Here is an 18,228-nt window from a genome sequence, read left to right on the forward strand (position 1 = left end):
ACAACTATGGAAAATTAGAATTCTAAAAAGTATGCCAGGTTCCACCGAGATTTGAACTCGGATCGCTGGATTCAAAGTCCAGAGTGCTAACCATTACACCATGGAACCAGATAGGGCGTGAGATATATTGCGAAAATAATGTGATCATAATATTTTTATACTAAGTAGGAATACGTTATAACACAAGCTAGCTTAGTACGAGTGTCTAAGCACTCCTTTGGCAGGATCACATATTGTTATACTAACATTATAATATTATTGGAACTATTTCTGACTTTATCTGACCTTCAAAAAGAGTTATTAATTACCTATTTTGAATAAATCATTTGACTTTGACTTTGACTTTATTTGGAAGGAGGAAAAATTGTAAGTCATTTATCTTTGTAAACAAATAAAAATTGAAAAAAAAAAATACCTAATCCATATAACTAATAGGTATTAACTATTAAGCATACCTAAAGTGAAAGGGTTTGTCTGCCAGCATTTCAAGGCCGGGCATTCTACCGGTTTTTTCGAAATTTGGTATAGGTAGAGATAGCTCGCATGCCGGGAAATTACTAATTTTTAGGGTTTCGTACCTCAAAAGAAAAAAGGAACCCTTATAGGATCTTTCTGGTATGTCTGTCTGTCTGTCTATCTGTCGTGTCTGTCAAGAAACTAACAGGGTACTCATTAACCTAAAATCATAAAATTTGGCAGGTAGGTAGGTCTTATAAGGAGAAAAATCTGAAAACCGTGAAATTGAGGCTACATCACAAAAAAAAATTAAAATGTGTTCATCATCATCATCAGCCAATTTAAATTGTGGTCATGAACTAATAATTAGTATTTTCAATTTTCGAAGTAAGATAACTATATCAAGTGGGAGTATGGAGCTATTCATATTATGAAAGGTCTTCACCTGTGCATTCTAAAAAAGATTTTTATTTATTTTATGTAGTTTTTGAATTATCCTGCAAAATGTCGAAAAAATACGACTGTAGTACGGAACCCTCATTGCGCGAAACTGACTCGCACTTGGCCGGCTTTTTTTGGATTACTTTTTTTTTGATTTATCGTGCAAAATGTAGAAAAAATACGACTATAATACGGAACTCGCGAGTCTGACTCTCACTTTGCCGGGTCCCAGAAAGTCAAAGAGTTCCCATGGGGTGGGATTTAAAAAAATATAAATCCACACGGATTAAGTCGCGGGTATTGTCAAAGTAATCTTAAATATATAAAAAAGAAAAGGTGACTGACTGACTGACTGATCTATCAACGTACAGCTCAAACTACTGGACGGATCGGGCTGAAATTTGGCATGCAGATAGCTTTTATATATATTTAGGATGACGTAGGCATCCGCTAAGAAAGGATTTTTGAAAATTCAACCCCTAAGGGGGTGAAATAGCGGTTTGAAATTTGTGTAATCCACGCGGACGAAGTCGCGAGCATAAATTAGCTAGTAAATAATAATTCTTGATATCAAGTTTCGATTACCTACTTAGTTGGTATTCGAATGATTGAGGTTTGTCCTTCAATCACGTCGCAACGGTGCAACGGATTGACGTGATTTTTTGCAAGGGTATAAATAAAGACCTGGAGAGTGACATAGGATACTTTTTATCCCGGAAAATCAAAGAGTTCCCACCGGATTTTTAAAAATCTAATTCCACGCGAACGAAGTTGCGGGCATCAGCTAGTTTTCTATACAATATAAAAACTCTGTTTTCTTAAGAACTCTTAAAAGAATTTATAATTTTACAATGGATATAATTTTCTATTACGCTCATTTCCGTGCTGCATTCTCTCTTCATAAGCTTCGGCAATTTGAGCTGGAGTCACGGCGTAGACTGGTCTGTTTATGTTAAAATTGCTGATTCTCTCCACTTCTTCATCAGTAAGAGAAAACTTGAATAGATCAATGTTCAACTGAATATGCTTTTTGTTGGTGGACCTCGGTATTGGTATGAGGCCAAGATCCATCTGTAATGAACACATGTTTATATTTTAACTAGATGATGCCCGCGAGTTGATTTAGGTTTTTAAAATTTTATTTTGATAAGGTTTAATACTATGATAGTAAAAACACCTCCGAAAGTAAAGCTTTCTTTTAGACCACATTTCCAAACCATAAAAATGATTATTGTGAGCCTACTGTAAAAGATAGATATATGCTATTGCGGACTTTTTTTAGAGCTGTTTAAGAGGAACAATTAACCACCGAACATTGTTTTTGTGTAACTTTAACTATAGGCAGCGCACGCCACGGAAGCTCACAGATGAGACGGCTTTTGTCACTTTATTGCAATTTTCGAACGGATTTCTATATTTTTAAAAATAAAATATAATTAGCCTATGTCACTCAAGAATAGTGTAGCTTTCTACTGGTGAAAGAATTTTTAAAGTCAGTTCAGTAGTTCCAAAGATTACCCCCTACAAACAAACTTAACGACATTACCTCTTTATAACATTAGTATAGAAATATATATATATAGATTAGTATAGATTATCTTATCTTCTTAAAATATCCGAGAAATTTGATAGGTAAGTAATATCAATCAATCAAAAAGAATATAATATGTTTACCAAAAAACGGAGGGTAACTTGACTAGTAGTAACGTTGTATTTATTGGCCATTTTCACCAACACGGGGTCGTTCAACGAAGGAGGTGGTCGATTATTACGGGCCCAGGGCCTAGGGACCGTGTAACCTAGGGGTCCATAAGCCATCACAATAATCCCCTGCTCCTGACAATATTCCACCAATTCTGTATTTGTGAATGTAGGGTTAACCTGCAAAAAATCATCATCATCATCAAGCGATAGACGTCCACTGCTGGACATAGGTCTCTTGTAGGGACTTCCACACGCCACGGTCTTGCGCCGCCTGAATCCAGCGGCTCCCTGCGACTCGTCTGATGTCGTCCATTCACCTAGTGGGCGGTCTTCCAACACTGAGTCTTCCGGTGCAAGACGCCATTCCAGCACCTTGGAACCCCAACGTCTATCGGTTTTACGAACTATGTGCCCTGCCCATTGCCACTTCAGCTTCGCAATCCGTTGAGCTACTCGTATGTCGGTTACTCTATAGGTCTCCTACGGATCTCCTCATTTCTGATTTGATCACGTAGAGCAAATAGTAAAGGGACCTAATGATAGGGCACGCACCTCTTTTTATCGAAGCTAGGGTATGTACGTTTTTGCTTTAACGGTGAAGAAAAACATCGTGAGGAAACCTGCATGCTTGAGAGAGTTTTTTTATTGTTCTCAAAAGTGTGTGAACTTGTGAAGTCTACCAATCCACATTTGGCCAGCGCGGCGTTGTAGACTAGGATCTAAACTAAACCCTTCTTATTCTGAGAGGAGACCCGTGCTCAATAGTGGGCTGGCAATGGGTAGAGAGTTTGAGGTTTTTTCTTTTTATTTGTACCAAAAACTAATAATAGTAAAAAAGCAAAAAGATAAAATTGGAAAGGGAAGCACTTATATCTAACTATGATTTTACCTCAATTTCGTTAACAGCAGGTAGTGTTGTGCAATAAGGCAAGATGAGATCAAAATGTTCTTTCTCGAAATTTGAAACGCCAATGGACTTTGTCAAACCCAACCTTTTTGCCTCTTCCATGCCATACCAGATATCCAGGAGATCAAATTTCCTTATTCCAAACTAAGGAAATAAAATTAATTTTAAATTAAATCAAAGAAATTGCACAGTTCTTGCAATTCACGAAGGCTAGTGAAATTTACTTGTGGTAAAGTCGTGTACATGGTCATTGAGTAAGTGTGCGTGCATGTCGGACCAATCAGTTGCGAACAAGCGCTGTCAAACGCACACATTTAGTGTATCTTACGTATACCGATACGACTTAAACACAAGCATGAGTCAGTGGCCTTCGTGAAATGCAAGAACTATACTTAAGTTTTAACAAAATTATTATAATCACACCTACTTAAAACCGTGAGTGACGTGAGTTCTCTGAAAATTCTCCATAATGTTTCCAAAGGTGTGTCAACTGTGAAGTCTGCCAAACTGCACTCGGCCAGCGTGATGACTGGTGGACATGAACCTTCTCATTCTGAGAGGAGTCTTGTGCTCAGTATTGAGCCGGAGACAGGTTGAAATGGTGAATGAATAATAAAATTAAATACTTACCACATTATACGGCTGATGAATAAGGTACAAGTCAACATAGTCTAACTGCAATCTCTTCAGGGATAGTTCAATAGCTCGCACCACTTTTTTGACTGTACCTACGTCCAATGGCAGCTAAAAATCGTTTTTTTTTTACTTTTTTATTGTGTGCAATATGGTTCAGTGATAACCGACGGAGTATAGTAGATGACTAGGTACCACCCTACCGACAAAGCCGAGGCATCGAGTGATTTTTCACACCACTCGCTCTAAAATGCCATATTACAGACCTGTTAGCTAAGTGTAAAGTACATCATAACATTCCTATGACTAAGCCGGATTGTAATGCTGTACTGAAATCCATTACGCCTCAAGGGATGTAAAGTTGTACTGAAATCCATTACGTCTTAAGGGATGTAATGTAATTTGAATTTAGAAAATCCCGCACACGAAGCAGTCGTAACAGAGAGAGCGCTATGCTAACTTTTTCCGCGGATAGGATATGGACGTGGGGAGTAGTTAACAGATTTTTTAACTGCGTCACTATATATTATTATATACATCATAAAAGGAGCTTACCTTAGAAGTAATATATAAGTCTTCCCGCTTCACGATCCCGCGGCGTATTGCCTTTTTAATACCCTGTCCCACTAAATCTTCATTAGCGTAAAATGCAGCAGTATCTATATGCCTAAAACCGCTTTCTATCGCCCAATAGACTGATTGAGTAATAGTATCATTTATTTCATTGACCTAAAAACGTTAAAGAAATATACTTTAAGTATTTATTTGCTTTTAGAATAAAATTATTAAATTATACCAAGTATAATGAGAATGATTACTACAACTATTGATCAAAAGTTAATCATAACTTTTTAATCGTAATCACTTTCACTATAGCATAATTTTTGGGTAAGTAGGTACAGTGTTTTCTCCACATTGCTAAAGACTTGGGATCTGTTAATTCTTTTAGAAACAAATAGCTGAGTACCTACTAAATAAATTAAGATGTTCCTGTGACGGTCTATGTATTGACAGTAGCAATATTCATACTCATATAAAAGGATCATACACATAAATCAAAACTTAATAATCATACAACTATTACAGGTTATGGGCCCGTGACGAAAAAAATTACAACGAACTAGATGGCGCCACAGAAATTTTCAATCGCTCACTATAAAGCTTCAACCACACCAACGAAAGACATATTATGCCGATATTAATACCTATTAACCAATCCTATAATTGTTGCTTTTTTGAATCACTTTTTGACACATTTGACTACAAATGCTCCTTATAAGGATGTTTCCAAGATACGCAAGGCATAAAAATTATTAAATAAGTATGTATAGGTACAATAACTAACAGTATACGTTGCAGTCCCAAAAGCTGGTGTCGATATTCTGTTTCCATCGTTCAATAATCTAAATTTATTCGACGCAAACGTGTTATAGTATACTGAATTGACTGGATTCTGAAAAATAATGAATAAAATTGGAACAGAACAATTAAAATATTGGGTAAATGTAAAAACTTTGAATCGTCTTCTAAAATTGGATACAAATTACAACTTATACAAATGAAGCAAAGGGTTATACCGGGAACTTTAAAATTCTTATAAGATAATAATGTATACATACAATCCATATAAACAAAGCATTAAAAATAACAATTAAAAACATTTTAAATCAAATGGTTTTTTTTTTCAGAATGAACAGCAGTCAGCAATTGCTAAACGCTATAGTTAAATTGAAATTCAGCTCCTTAAAGTAATTATTATAATACCTAAGAGTTAGACATGTTTCAATAAATTAGGCCAATAGGTACATTAGTTTTGCATTTTTATCATTGGAATTAAATTAGAAATAATCAAACTGGTGCATCTTCTTATAAAATATACACTATTACTTTTTAATTGCCATACAAAATATAAGGCCGAGTACAGTAACAGTTTATCGTTTTGAAATATTATTTACGATCGGACTTTCTTTAACAAAGTTATTTTTGCTTTGTTTTGAAAATATCAATAAATGTGTGGACACACTATATTTACACGAAACGGCATGGTAGCTGTATCTGTCACCTACAGGCTACAATAGTAATTATTTTACCCGTTATAATAACATTTTTAGGGATATTTTAGATAACTAGATTTTTATTTTTAAACTACAAAAACAATATTATGTCTTATTAAGCACATTACGAATCGCATCTTTTATCATACATGATGATAAAAGGTAAAACCTATGGTTATATCGGATATTTAAATATTTATTATAAAAATCGGATTTTTACGAACCCTGCTGAGTGCTCTTATTGTGTTACTGTAATAAAAACTGTAATTATAATAATTCTTGATGATAATTAAATTATCTCTAAAAAAAACCGGCCAAGTGCGAGTCAGGCTCGCGCAATGAGGGTTCCGTACTACAGTCGTATTTTTTCGATACATTTTGCACGATAATTCAAAAACTATGATGCATAAAAATAAATAAAAATCTGTTTTAGAATGCACAGGTGAAGACCTTTCATGTGATACCCCATTTGATATAGTCACTCACTTCGAAAGTTGAAAATACTAATTATTAGTTCATGACCACAATTTAATTTTTTTGTGTGATCTAACCCTAAATTCACGGTTTTCAGATTTTTCCCAAAATGGCAGCTATAAGATCTACCTACCTGCCAAATTTCATGATTCTAGGTCAACGGGAAGTACCCTGTAGGTTTCTTGACAGACAGACGGACAGACAGACAGACAACAAAGTAATCCTATAAGGGTTCCCATTTTTCCTTTTGAGGAACGGAACCCTAAAAACGAAGGAAAACCTTCAAATACTGTTTTTAAACATGAATTTCAGTAACCGAGTTTCTGAATCCATATCTCCGGCAATATATAAAAAACCCCGAGCAAGTGCGAGTCAGGCTCGCGCAACGAGGGTTCCGTACTAGAGTCGTATTTTTTCGACATTTTGCACGATAATTCAAAAACTATGATGCATAAAAATAAATAAAAATCTGTTTTAGAATGTAGAGGTGAAGACCTTTCATATGATACCCCACTTGATATAAGTAGTTATCTTACTTCGAAAATTGACAATAGGAAGGTACCTACTAATTATAAGTTTATGACCACAATTTAATTTTTTTTGTGTCATGTAACCACAAACTCAGATTCAGGTTTTCAGATTTTTTCGCCTAATGTCTGCCATAAGACCTACCTACCTACCAAATACCATGATTCTAGGTCAACGGGAAGTACCCTACTGTAGGTTTCTTGACAGACCGACAGACAGACAGACAGACAACAAAGTGATCCTATAAGGGTTCGGCTTTTCCTTTTGAAGTACGGAACCCTAAAAATTAACCAATTAATTATTATACCTACCTGGCTAACTACGTAAATATTTTTTATTAATTTTTGCTCATCATTCCCAAAAATCGAGGTGGTAGGGTAGGTAAACATAATAATATTTAGTATCAATCCTTGTGTTGCCCAGTAGACAGTGGCGTGCACAGACTTTTAAGCTAGGGTAGGCATTAGTTAGGTAGGAACATGTTTACTGGCAGGTCATAATGAAAAATATGCATTGAGCTGATACAACTGGGGTAAGCAGTGCATTTATGCCTCTATGACCTGCACGCCACTGCCAGTAGGTGTCCTAAAAGTTAATACAAATAATCTACTTACAAATAAAATACCTATTTACTATTTTTTTATCTTTATTGCACATCTAATCTAAATATATAGGTATTATATAAAAGCGAACTACCACTCACTCACTGACTAATCACGAAATCTCAGGAACTATAAAGCCTACAAACTTGAAATTCGGAAGGTAGGTTCTTTCTAGGACGTAGGTATCAGCTAAGAAAAGGTTTTGAAAAACTCCCCCCCCCCCTGAGGGGGTGAAAGGGGGGGTCGAATGTTGTATGAAAGTCCTATGTTTTTGAAGTAAGAGACATGAAAATCGACATTTGGGTTATTAGCTTTAAATAATAAAATCTGTATAAGTCAATTTGGGAAATTCCCCCCTTAAGGGTGGTAAAATAGGGGGGAAAAGATTTTATAGAAAAGTTTTAACTATTGTTATTTTTACTTGAAATTTGAAACATAGGTTCTTTCTAGGGGGTAGGTGTCAGACAAGAAAGAATCTAACTAAATTCTCCCCCTAAGGGGGTGAAAGAGGGGTTGAAAAGTTAGAGATGAAATTTGGCATTTAGGTATTCTGGGTTCCGCGCCTGAGTAAGTACCTAGGTAAGTCAGGCCTTTTGCAGTGGGCAAAAAAATTTCAGATCTCATGAGAAATTAGAAATTTTACGCGGACGAAGTTGCGGGCAACTGCTAGTAAATGATATACATACGGTATCATAACATTAGATTTATGCAAAAATGAAAATAAGAAGCCATCAATTTAACGAAATACTTACCTAGTACTGGTAGCTCTACTTGTGGTCTTCGATCGAAAATCCCACACTACTGATATTACATAAATAATAAAATCTCACATGTCGAGTACCTAGGTATGCGATTACAATAAGTGCTTACGGTAAAAAACCTTAATGCTACAATAGTAACAGCACAATAGCATGTACCTAGTAATTTTATGACGACAGCAGGGATATCAATATAATCATTCTAGATAAGATTTTGATAGAATATTAATATTATTGATAGTAATAATAATTGACGTACACATACATACATGATAAAGATACCTATTATAGTAACCTATTACCTAAGGAATGTAAACAAAATAACATTACGACGACTATAATATAATAAATAGCTAGGTACCGTTAATCTGCTTACTTTGCCACTTTTTAGTGGTTCAAAAAGTTTGATGTGCTTTGATATATAGACAAACCTATTTCTAGTTGTAGTATATTTCATAGAGATTGGTAAAAGTAATAAAAGAATCTTCTAAAGTAATAATTTAACATATAAAAACCATAAATATAAATGTGGCAAATTCAACTATCACTGTTGGCAAGATTGCCAAATGAAAATAAAGTAGGAAACTTTAAGGCACGTCCTTTGAATACCCGCTAATAGGCTAGTTGACACTTTTTTTAAGTTGGTCTTAAATGGTTAATATTTGTCCTATTAGATCAAAAAAATTAACACTATATATTTTTGCGCCCTAAAAACCGTAAAACTTTAATTTAAAAATATATTTTTCTTAGACAGGTGAAAACACTGTCGGCCATGTTTGGCCGATAGATTATCTGTGCTCTGACGTCATGCATTTGTAAACAACAGCATAACCTCCTAAAGTTTAATAAACATGACTTCTATACTAGTTTACATGAAAAATATAGTAATTATCGTTATTGTATTCAAAAAATCCTTTCCTAGTGGATACCTTCTCTTTACCTACAAAGAACACTCAACACACCCACCAAATTTTATGTATCTAGGACCAGCTGTTTAGATGTTTAGGCTGTGCGTTGATATATAAGTTAGTCAGGACTTTAAATTTTATATATTATATGGATACTACGTTAGTCCCCGCGTGACATAGGGATGACATTTCTTTGTTTACATATTGAATGACGTCACATCATGGCTGACAGCGTTTTCTGCGTTTCAAATAAAAATAAAAACTGATTTTTTTTTAACTGGATTTATATATCCATCCTGCGTTTTTAATAATTGTTATTGATATATTTCGTTGTCTTAAGCAAAATACTATAATAAATAATCATTTATTAGACGAAATTAGATATGAGTCAAGTAGCCTATTAGATCGGCTTTGCAAATACTTGTACCTACGACTTTTCTAAAAAAATTAACCACAAGTTCACGGTTTTCAGATTTTTTCCCTTATGTCTGCTGTAAGACCTATGCCTACCTGCCAAATTTCATGATTATATTTGTAGGTCAACGGGAAGTACCATGTAGGTTTCTTGAGAGACACGACAGACAGACAGACAACGAAGTGATCCTTATTTCCTTTTGAGGTACAGAACTCTACAAAGATCTTCAATCAGTAAAAACTGGATAGACAAAACACTAGATAAATACCAATAAAATAAAAAGCCAACATCACGCGGTGTTCCCAGGCGGTCACCCATCCAAGTACTGACCGCGCCCGATGTTGCTTAACTTCGGTGATCGGACGAGAACCGGTGTATTCAACATGGTATGGACGTTGGCAACAATGTTTATAAAATACATGAGTAGTACAAGTGCATGTCAACTTTTATATTTATACATAATATAGTAAGCGACAGGTTGAGATGGCAATCTAGGTAGGGACAGCCCGCGCGCTAACCCGGTGCGGGAAAACGTGGGTGACGTGCTGGTGTGCGGGGCGTCCCTCTGCCTCATACCCTTATTGCCATCTCGACCTGTCGCGTACTATAGGTACGGACTGTATTACGGATACAGAGTTCGAAAAACTCAAATTGAATTTTTTACTGAAGTACTACTTTTTTAGTTAGGTATTTACTTAGATGTTTTACTTTGCAACACCGCATATAAGGGGCCAGCGTGACACTTGACAAGATGGTGGCGTTAGTTCCGATTTTCGCCACACGCCACAAGAGCCTTGTCCTTGTCCAGCAGTGAAAATTTATCGGTTATAAGCAATTTTTTAATGCGCAAAAATGCAAATTGCTAATGCGCGTGGCCAACATTTTAGTGACGTCAGCACTAGACTGACGTTTCGAGCTGATGGTATATTTTTATTTCGGCTTACGTCAGAATGACGTCATTTCGATGTTAATGAGACATGGTTCCAGCGCAATAGCAATTTGCGGGACTTATAACGATGATGATGATGCTGAATGATGATGTACAATCTGGCTATGTATCTAGGTACCTACCTACCTATCATGTTTATTGATAGTTCCGTTATTCAAATTACATTCCGTTCTTTAGGCGGAGTTCATTAAACCCTTTTACTTTTTTTACAGAGATCGTTGCTTTTAACGATTTACATTCCAAAGCAAGTTATTTTTAGCCCAAGTTTTTGTCAGCTAATTGATAAAAGCAAGTATCCGTAATACAATGGTTCCAGCGCAATAGCATTTTGCGGGAATTATAACATAATAATTTAGCGCTTTCAAACCGACGAGGCAAGGAAACTTCATATTATGTAAGTATGCAAAATGATGATGATAACACGTAAAATCAATTTTCACCATCATTGAAAAAGACTAAATCTAAAGATTGAAAAAATCTATTAGCAAACATTGCTTACATAACCACAGAATATATTATTATTATTGAAAATTGTCGGTTAGACAGCAAAATTGATTATCCAATTAAATAGACAAAAACATTCTTCGTAACAAAAGCTACCTAGTCATTTTTGTGGGGAATAACATTTTTTGTACATTAACACAACTGAAAATAGACCTTAGTTTTCATTAAAATAAAGTTGTAAATTCTTAGAAATCCGAATGAATGAAAAAAATGGTCGAGAACTCAAGGCGACAACAAATTTGAATAAAGGATGGAAAATAAAAATAAAAATTACGAAGCAAATAACTTTATTAGGTATTCATTTAAAACCACTTCACTGGAGTAATCCTTCAGTCACTTTACCGAAGCACGGATAACCACAATGTCCTCAGTCCACGTCACAGAAACGCAACACGAAATAAACCCAATATTTTTCCTGGGGCCAAAAATTCAGCATAATGAAAAACCTAGTTTATTCTTTTAGAGTTCAGCGCATCACGAAGGAGAATATTGACTCGATGACGTCATCCAGATCCTTGCTGAAGGGGGATAGTTGAGCTTCGTGGGTTGTAGTTGATTTGTCTTTACCATCAACCATTAGGTGGCAATTGGGCCCAACTATGGACACTTTATCACCTCTCCATCTTCTATGAACGGTCACAATACCGCCGCTACCAACTAAATTGATCGTTCCCAGATTTTCAATTACATCAACTTTACAATCATTGCCAATTACTTCGATTTCTCCTTGATTGCTAGTCACTCTCACTATACAATTGTTGCCAATAACTTTGAGACTTGTTGGATTGCTCTCCATGGTCACTTTCTTCTTATTGCCGACGACTGAGTACTTCTTCATTTTTGAATTGTTAACTTTAAATAAAAAATTAAATAAGTAGGAGGCACGTCTTGCTCTCGTAGTTCAAGCGCGTGAATGATTCGAATTTGGAATGCGCGTTGTTTATAAGGTCATGAACACGCGCCAGCGCCGCTGGTCGCGATAAGGGAGTCCCCTCGTAATGTATCATCCATTGATGAAACACGTTACGTATTAGGTACACTTAAAACGATCCGGTCAGTGATTTTCGAGTATAATTCATTTTTAATTGTAATTATTATAATAACCCTTGCATTTTTGTTATTCCCCGTTGAGGTAAATAAATATTGTAGGACCAGGTAATTTACAACTGCAATAGATAGAATATAAAGTTTCATATTGTACTGTAGAATTTGCAAGAGATACTACCTGTTTCCCTTGGCTACTTAAGTACACGGACTTTCTTTATTTCGTTAGTATTTTCCTGTTGAAATATATGTACAACTAGCTACCCTGGCGAACTTCATTCCACCTGACAGTCGATTCAAATTTTTTAAAATTTTTTTTTCTCGTACTTCAAGGAATATTATAAGAAAAGAATTAACGAAATCGGCTCAGCTGTTCTCGAGATTTGCTCAATACAATACATTTAGTGATTAATTTTTATACTATAGAAGATGTGTTTACCCACTTATACCTACGTTCATTTTCAACAACGAAAACTCTTAGGCCAGTAAGGGTGTTCATTAGAATTGATTCAGTAGCGAGAAGGTGGAAAAAACTTTCGCATTGACGATATTCATACGTGGAATACTGTGGATGTGACAATTGTGAATCGTGTCACGGCCTGCTGCGATCTAAATTTATATTTAGTAGGAACTTGTTAGTAGGACAGTTTTTTTTAATGGTTTTCCTGAAAGCTGACGCGTGTTGTTGAATTTAAAACGGGACTTTGCAGCTGTCGGTACCGTTATACTATTCTGTGAGTCAGATTTGTGAGTAAATAGACAACTGTGAAAAAGTACTTGTTACTATAATAATATACCTATGAGTTTATTGACCAGCTACTTATAGGTTATAAATGCGAAAGTGTGTCTGTTTGTTGGTTTATTGGTTTGATGGTTGTCTCCAATACAAAAATAAAAAACATGTTTAAGTATAGTTAAATGTCAAGTTCTAATGATACTTGTGATAATGATAGATAACATCTAAACTGTTCATAGATTACCCGTAAAGCTAGTCGTTTTACCTCGGGACAAAACCTTGCTTGAACATAAGTAGACATTTAAGATAGGTATTGTTAGTTCCGCCTTCATATTAAGGGCTCAACACAGTCTAGGGCCCCCAGTCTAATAGGGCCCCGATAATTACTAATTTAATATGCATTTTTAGACTAACCAGTGGCGGAGCGATCGAAACAGGGCCTCGGGTCTAATTCGAAGTCTTGTAGTGAAATTTCAAATAATGTCTGGTATTAGAAAGTGAAAGCTGTGATGGCTTAGTGGTTAGGACGTCCGCGTTCTAATCGGAGGTCGGGGGTTCTATCCCGGGCACGCACCTCTAACTTTTCGGAGTTATGTGCATTTTAAGTAATTAAATATCACTTGCTTTAACGGTGAAGGAAAACATCGTGAGGAAACCTGCATGCAGCATGCCTGAGAGATCTACATAATGTTCTCAAAGGTGTGTGAAGTCTACCAATCCGCACATGGCCAGCGTGGTAGACTATAGCCAAAACCCTTCTCACTCTGAGAGGAGAGTTTTGTTTTTTTTGTAAAACTGATAAAACAGTTCTAGGTAGGTATTCAACTGTAAGGTATTGTGTTTCTCAGGAAATAACCGGGGATTATGAGCTATATGCCGCTATATTACTTATCAATAAATAAATTATTTATGATACTTCCGACATCCGCGTTAGAGGTTATTGATTGATTTTCCTGTTCAGTACCTATACCTATCTATTTACAGTCAATGACACCTTACCGTTCTTTGATACGATATTTTTTTTTTTAAGAATATTAGCCATGTTAAATGACTAATGTTCCCCTTTCCTCTCCAATTAAGCGTCAGGCTTGTGCTAGGAGTAGGTACGACAATAGTGCAACGGGCGGGGTTTGAACCGTCGACCTTTCGGTTTTCAGTCCACTCTTATACCGGTTGAGCTATTGAGGCTCTATTTATATAATTAGGTGCTTCATCGTGATCAATTCATTACAGGCCCACTACAGAGCCAGGTCCCCTCTCAGAGTGAGAAGGGTTATTAGGCCATAGTCTGCCACGTTGGCCTAATGCGGATTGGCAGACTTCACACACCTTTAAGAACATGGAGAACTCTCAGGCATGCAGGTTTCCTCACGATGTTTCCTTCACCCCGTTAAAGCAAGTGATATTTAATTGTTTTAAAAACGAACATAAGTAACTCTGAAAAGTTATAGGTGCGTGCCCGGGATCGAACCCCCGACCTCCGATTAGAAGACGGACGTCCTAATGTCCTAACTACTAAGCTATCACAGCTTCACTCATGTAAGAGTAATGAGAAATAAATAAGTTAATAACACATGAAGCGGATATGAAAAGGGTTTTTTCTCTTTGCGGTTTTACTTACCTTACTTTAAAATAGAAATCAGTATCCTCTTAGGAAATCTGACGACCTCCCTGGTGCAGTGAGTTTTTAAACCCGTTGCAGTTTACGAATTTATATATTTTTTTATATTTAAGTTTTATTTATTATTTTATATATTAAGTATGCATAAGTTTTTGATTTATCGTGCGAAATGGGTAAAAAAACATATCCGAGTACGAAACCCTCGGTGCGCGAGTCCGAATCGCACTTGAACGGATTTTTTTCTTTAAGTAAAATCTGAGCAAAATCAAAGTAAGTAGACCATACGCTTAAACGATCTCTACCCTTAAGCCTTAGCTTTACCCTTACAGGATTCAAACAAAGATATTTTACTTACAAGCAGAGGCGGATTTAATATCAAGAGCGCCCTAGGCAATTGCACCTCATAAGCGCCCCTACTAACAGCCATATCAAAATTTTTACTAGTTAACCTCGAAAGAATGAGATATCGTCTCATTGCCTAGCTGGTGGTGGGTGATTATACTTATTTATTTATGTGAACGAGTGAAGAACACGTCATGACACTTTGCTATATTAAAGAAGAGGCAGATTCTGTCCAAGATAATATTACTTATAAGTAATAGTATAGATAATTTGGTAGGCCCACTCTACATACGCTGACGCCCACCCGCTCCGCAGAAGAAGACAGGGGAGGAGAAGGAGACAGTATGCTCACCTTCTCCCGCCCTTGGTATTGGGAGTAAACTTGTGCCGGTCCAACGCCAGGACGTCTCAGTCGCATCCGATATCCGGGATCCTGAGACGTCTTATACTTGACGCGGACGGTACCGCTGGGTTTTTTAGTGGGTATACTGAAGGCGGTTAAAAAAACCGCGAGTTAGTCCTACATACCCACCCTCGAGCGGCATGCCTAATAGCATTTTACCAGCGGAAAAAAAGGCCAACTCTACATGATCACCTGCGCCCCTTCGTAACCTCGCGCCCCTAGGCATGTGCCTAGTTTGCCTTAGGGATAATCCGCCTCTGCTTACAAGTAAAATGTCTTTGGATTCAAGCCAGCCTTGTACCAACCTCGTGCTAGCGAGCTGCGTCAGAGATCTTGATACAGATCCTTTCTCACATAACTGATAGGTATAAGTACTTAGTTTTTGATTTGGTTTGGGTTAAGTGTGTATTTAATAAAGCAAGCAAGCACAGATGTGTCTCACAGCAACATAAAAAGGCTTTTTTCAAAGTCACAAAGATTTTGAAAATACCAGTGCTTTTACAAAATATGGTGAATCGGTGACGGTGGTGTGGAGCTGATATTTTTTTTGGTAAGAACTTTTTTTTGTTGCTCCGGCTTCCCTTTTTCAGATTTTCACCCCTCGCCACTGCTACTTACCTATTAATTAAGTTTCCCACAGTACAGATCCGTATGAGTAAAGTAGGTAGGTATTTTCATTCTGCATTGATGATGTTAACAGGATTTGCCTTGAAATAATTGTGTCAAGTTACATAAAACTTCATGTATCGTTTATTTATTTTATGTATATTCTGAATATCTCTTATTGCACGGAAATAAGAATTTATTTCGCTTGAATATTTTATTATTAAGTATTGCTGTATATTGCAGTTAATAAGAAGGACATGAAATGGCCTCAAAATATGTGATTTCCCTTGCTACGAGTAGGTACCTACCTCGTATACCTACCTATATCTTGATGTTTGTTTTTACATCAGACAAGCGCGTGATACAAGTTATAGGTATTTTGTTTTAATCAAATACATCACAGGAACGGACGTTACGCCACGTTTTGTTCCTAATATTCAAAGACTTGCCATGGGATTGTTACAAAACCTAAATCCACGTGGACTAAGTCGCGGGCATCAACTAAGTACTTGGTTCAGACATAGCTTGCATCCCAAAGAAAGGCACTGGAAAATCATGGATTTCCCGCGGGATTTTTAAATACTTAAATCCATGCCGACGTTTGCGGGTGTATCATTATGTTTATGTAGAATAGAACTCACTACATACATACCTACCTACTGAACGAGCTATCTACATATTTGATCCAATATTATTCACTGTTATTCTAGCATTATTATGAAAATTCTACATAATCGCAATCTGAAATCGCTTGAATCATATTAACAAAATTTTCCTGAACGCAATACGCTGTGCGTGAATCATTCATCATCGTCAAGTTTCTTACAAAATTGATGTAATCAGCAACGCCCCTAGAAATGCCGTGAGTCATCCGCCGTCTACGCTCCAGTATCCAGACGTGGGAACCGTTTATCCAAAGATCACGAACGCAGATAGGTCCTGACTCCTGTCCTACCTACATAAGTACCTACCTACGCTGTACGACTGTATCATTTTTTTAAAGAATATTAGCCAAGTTTATTATGCTGACTAATATTCCCCTTTACCCTCCAACTAAGCGTAAAACTTGTGCTAGGAGTAGGTAGTAGGTACGACAATAGTGCAACGGGTGGGGTTTGAAACTTGAACCAGCGACCTTTCGGATTTCAGTCCGCTCCTAACCGTTGAGCTATCGAGGCTCTTAAAATTATGTAGGATTTATCTAAGTTCAGCTTTATTCGCTGTGAGGCTTTCCGTGCTCGCGTTTTTTACCCTCCTACACTGCTTTCGGGCGTTTGTGCATTGATTCCTATTCGATTCGTATTTGTTTTCGCAAAAATACGATTTGTAGTGACCGTCATACAAAATGCACGAACGCTTATGTAGGTACTAATTTGGTACGGGCGGACGTGTGCCGACTTTTATGCTAAGCAACTGCCTAGGTTTAGCGATCGGGGGTGTCTGGCTATTAGGCCTTTATGTGCACCTTTGGTATGTGAGCTAAAATCTACCTAGGTAATAATCCTTTTACATGACCACTCTAGACTTTACACAGCTTACAGATAGAGGCTCTATAGATGGCCACTTCTACATATTTTTCCTAATCTTTGTGAGTTGCGAATGATGGCGGTCCGGTATGCCGTATGCGTCTACGGCACGCGTCCATTGAACAAAAACGCGATGACTCACGCCTTGCGTGGACGCATACCAGATACCTGTTGCATTCATCCATGTTGCAGGCTGCTATGCGGCAAAAAACTATAGAAACACTTATAATGGAGTAATGAAGTTTATAGAGTCCATAGTAGGTCTCAATCCGCACATGGCCAGCGTGGTAGACTATGGCCAAAACCCTTCTCACTCTTAGAGGAGACCCGTGCGCGGTAGTGAGCCGGCGATGGGTTGATGATGAGCATACCTACCTAGCTGTTCCGTGGAAATCATGTCTGGTATCTATGGGCAGGGCACATAGTTCGTAAAACCGATAGACATTGGGGTCCCAATTGGCGCTGGAATGGCGACCTCGTACCGAAAGACTCAGTGTTGGAAGACCCCCCATTAGGTGGACGGACGACATCAGACGAGTCGCAGGGAGCTGCTAGATTCAGGCAGCGCAAGACCGTGGCGTGTGGAACTGTGGAAGCCCCTACAAGAGACCTATGTC

The 18,228-nt window shown here is 37.1% G+C and overlaps 1 protein-coding gene and 2 non-coding genes across 3 annotated transcripts; all 3 read right to left on the reverse strand.

Annotated features, from left to right (window-relative positions):
- Positions 1–36: 36 nt before the first annotated feature.
- Positions 37–108, reverse strand: TRNAQ-UUG (transfer RNA glutamine (anticodon UUG)). The gene has a single exon. It is a non-coding gene; the product is annotated as a tRNA-Gln (tRNA).
- Positions 109–1,539: 1,431 nt separating this feature from the next.
- On the reverse strand, positions 1,540–8,580 carry LOC117990307 (aldo-keto reductase AKR2E4-like). Its single transcript, XM_069501823.1, has 7 exons — positions 8,552–8,580; positions 5,487–5,594; positions 4,697–4,870; positions 4,139–4,252; positions 3,491–3,652; positions 2,572–2,778; positions 1,540–1,968 (listed from the first exon to the last, which is right to left on the reverse strand). The coding sequence occupies exons 5-7, from the start codon at positions 3,608–3,610 to the stop codon at positions 1,744–1,746; spliced, it is 552 nt and encodes a 183-aa protein (XP_069357924.1). The 5' UTR covers positions 3,611–3,652; positions 4,139–4,252; positions 4,697–4,870; positions 5,487–5,594; positions 8,552–8,580; the 3' UTR covers positions 1,540–1,743.
- A 1,581-nt stretch (positions 8,581–10,161) lies between these two features.
- Positions 10,162–10,280, reverse strand: LOC117986954 (5S ribosomal RNA). Its single transcript, XR_004674237.1, has one exon. It is a non-coding gene; the product is annotated as a 5S ribosomal RNA (ribosomal RNA).
- Positions 10,281–18,228: the final 7,948 nt, after the last annotated feature.

This window comes from Maniola hyperantus, chromosome 1 (assembly GCF_902806685.2).
Source record: "Maniola hyperantus chromosome 1, iAphHyp1.2, whole genome shotgun sequence".
NCBI classification, from domain to species: Eukaryota; Metazoa; Arthropoda; class Insecta; order Lepidoptera; family Nymphalidae; genus Maniola; species Maniola hyperantus.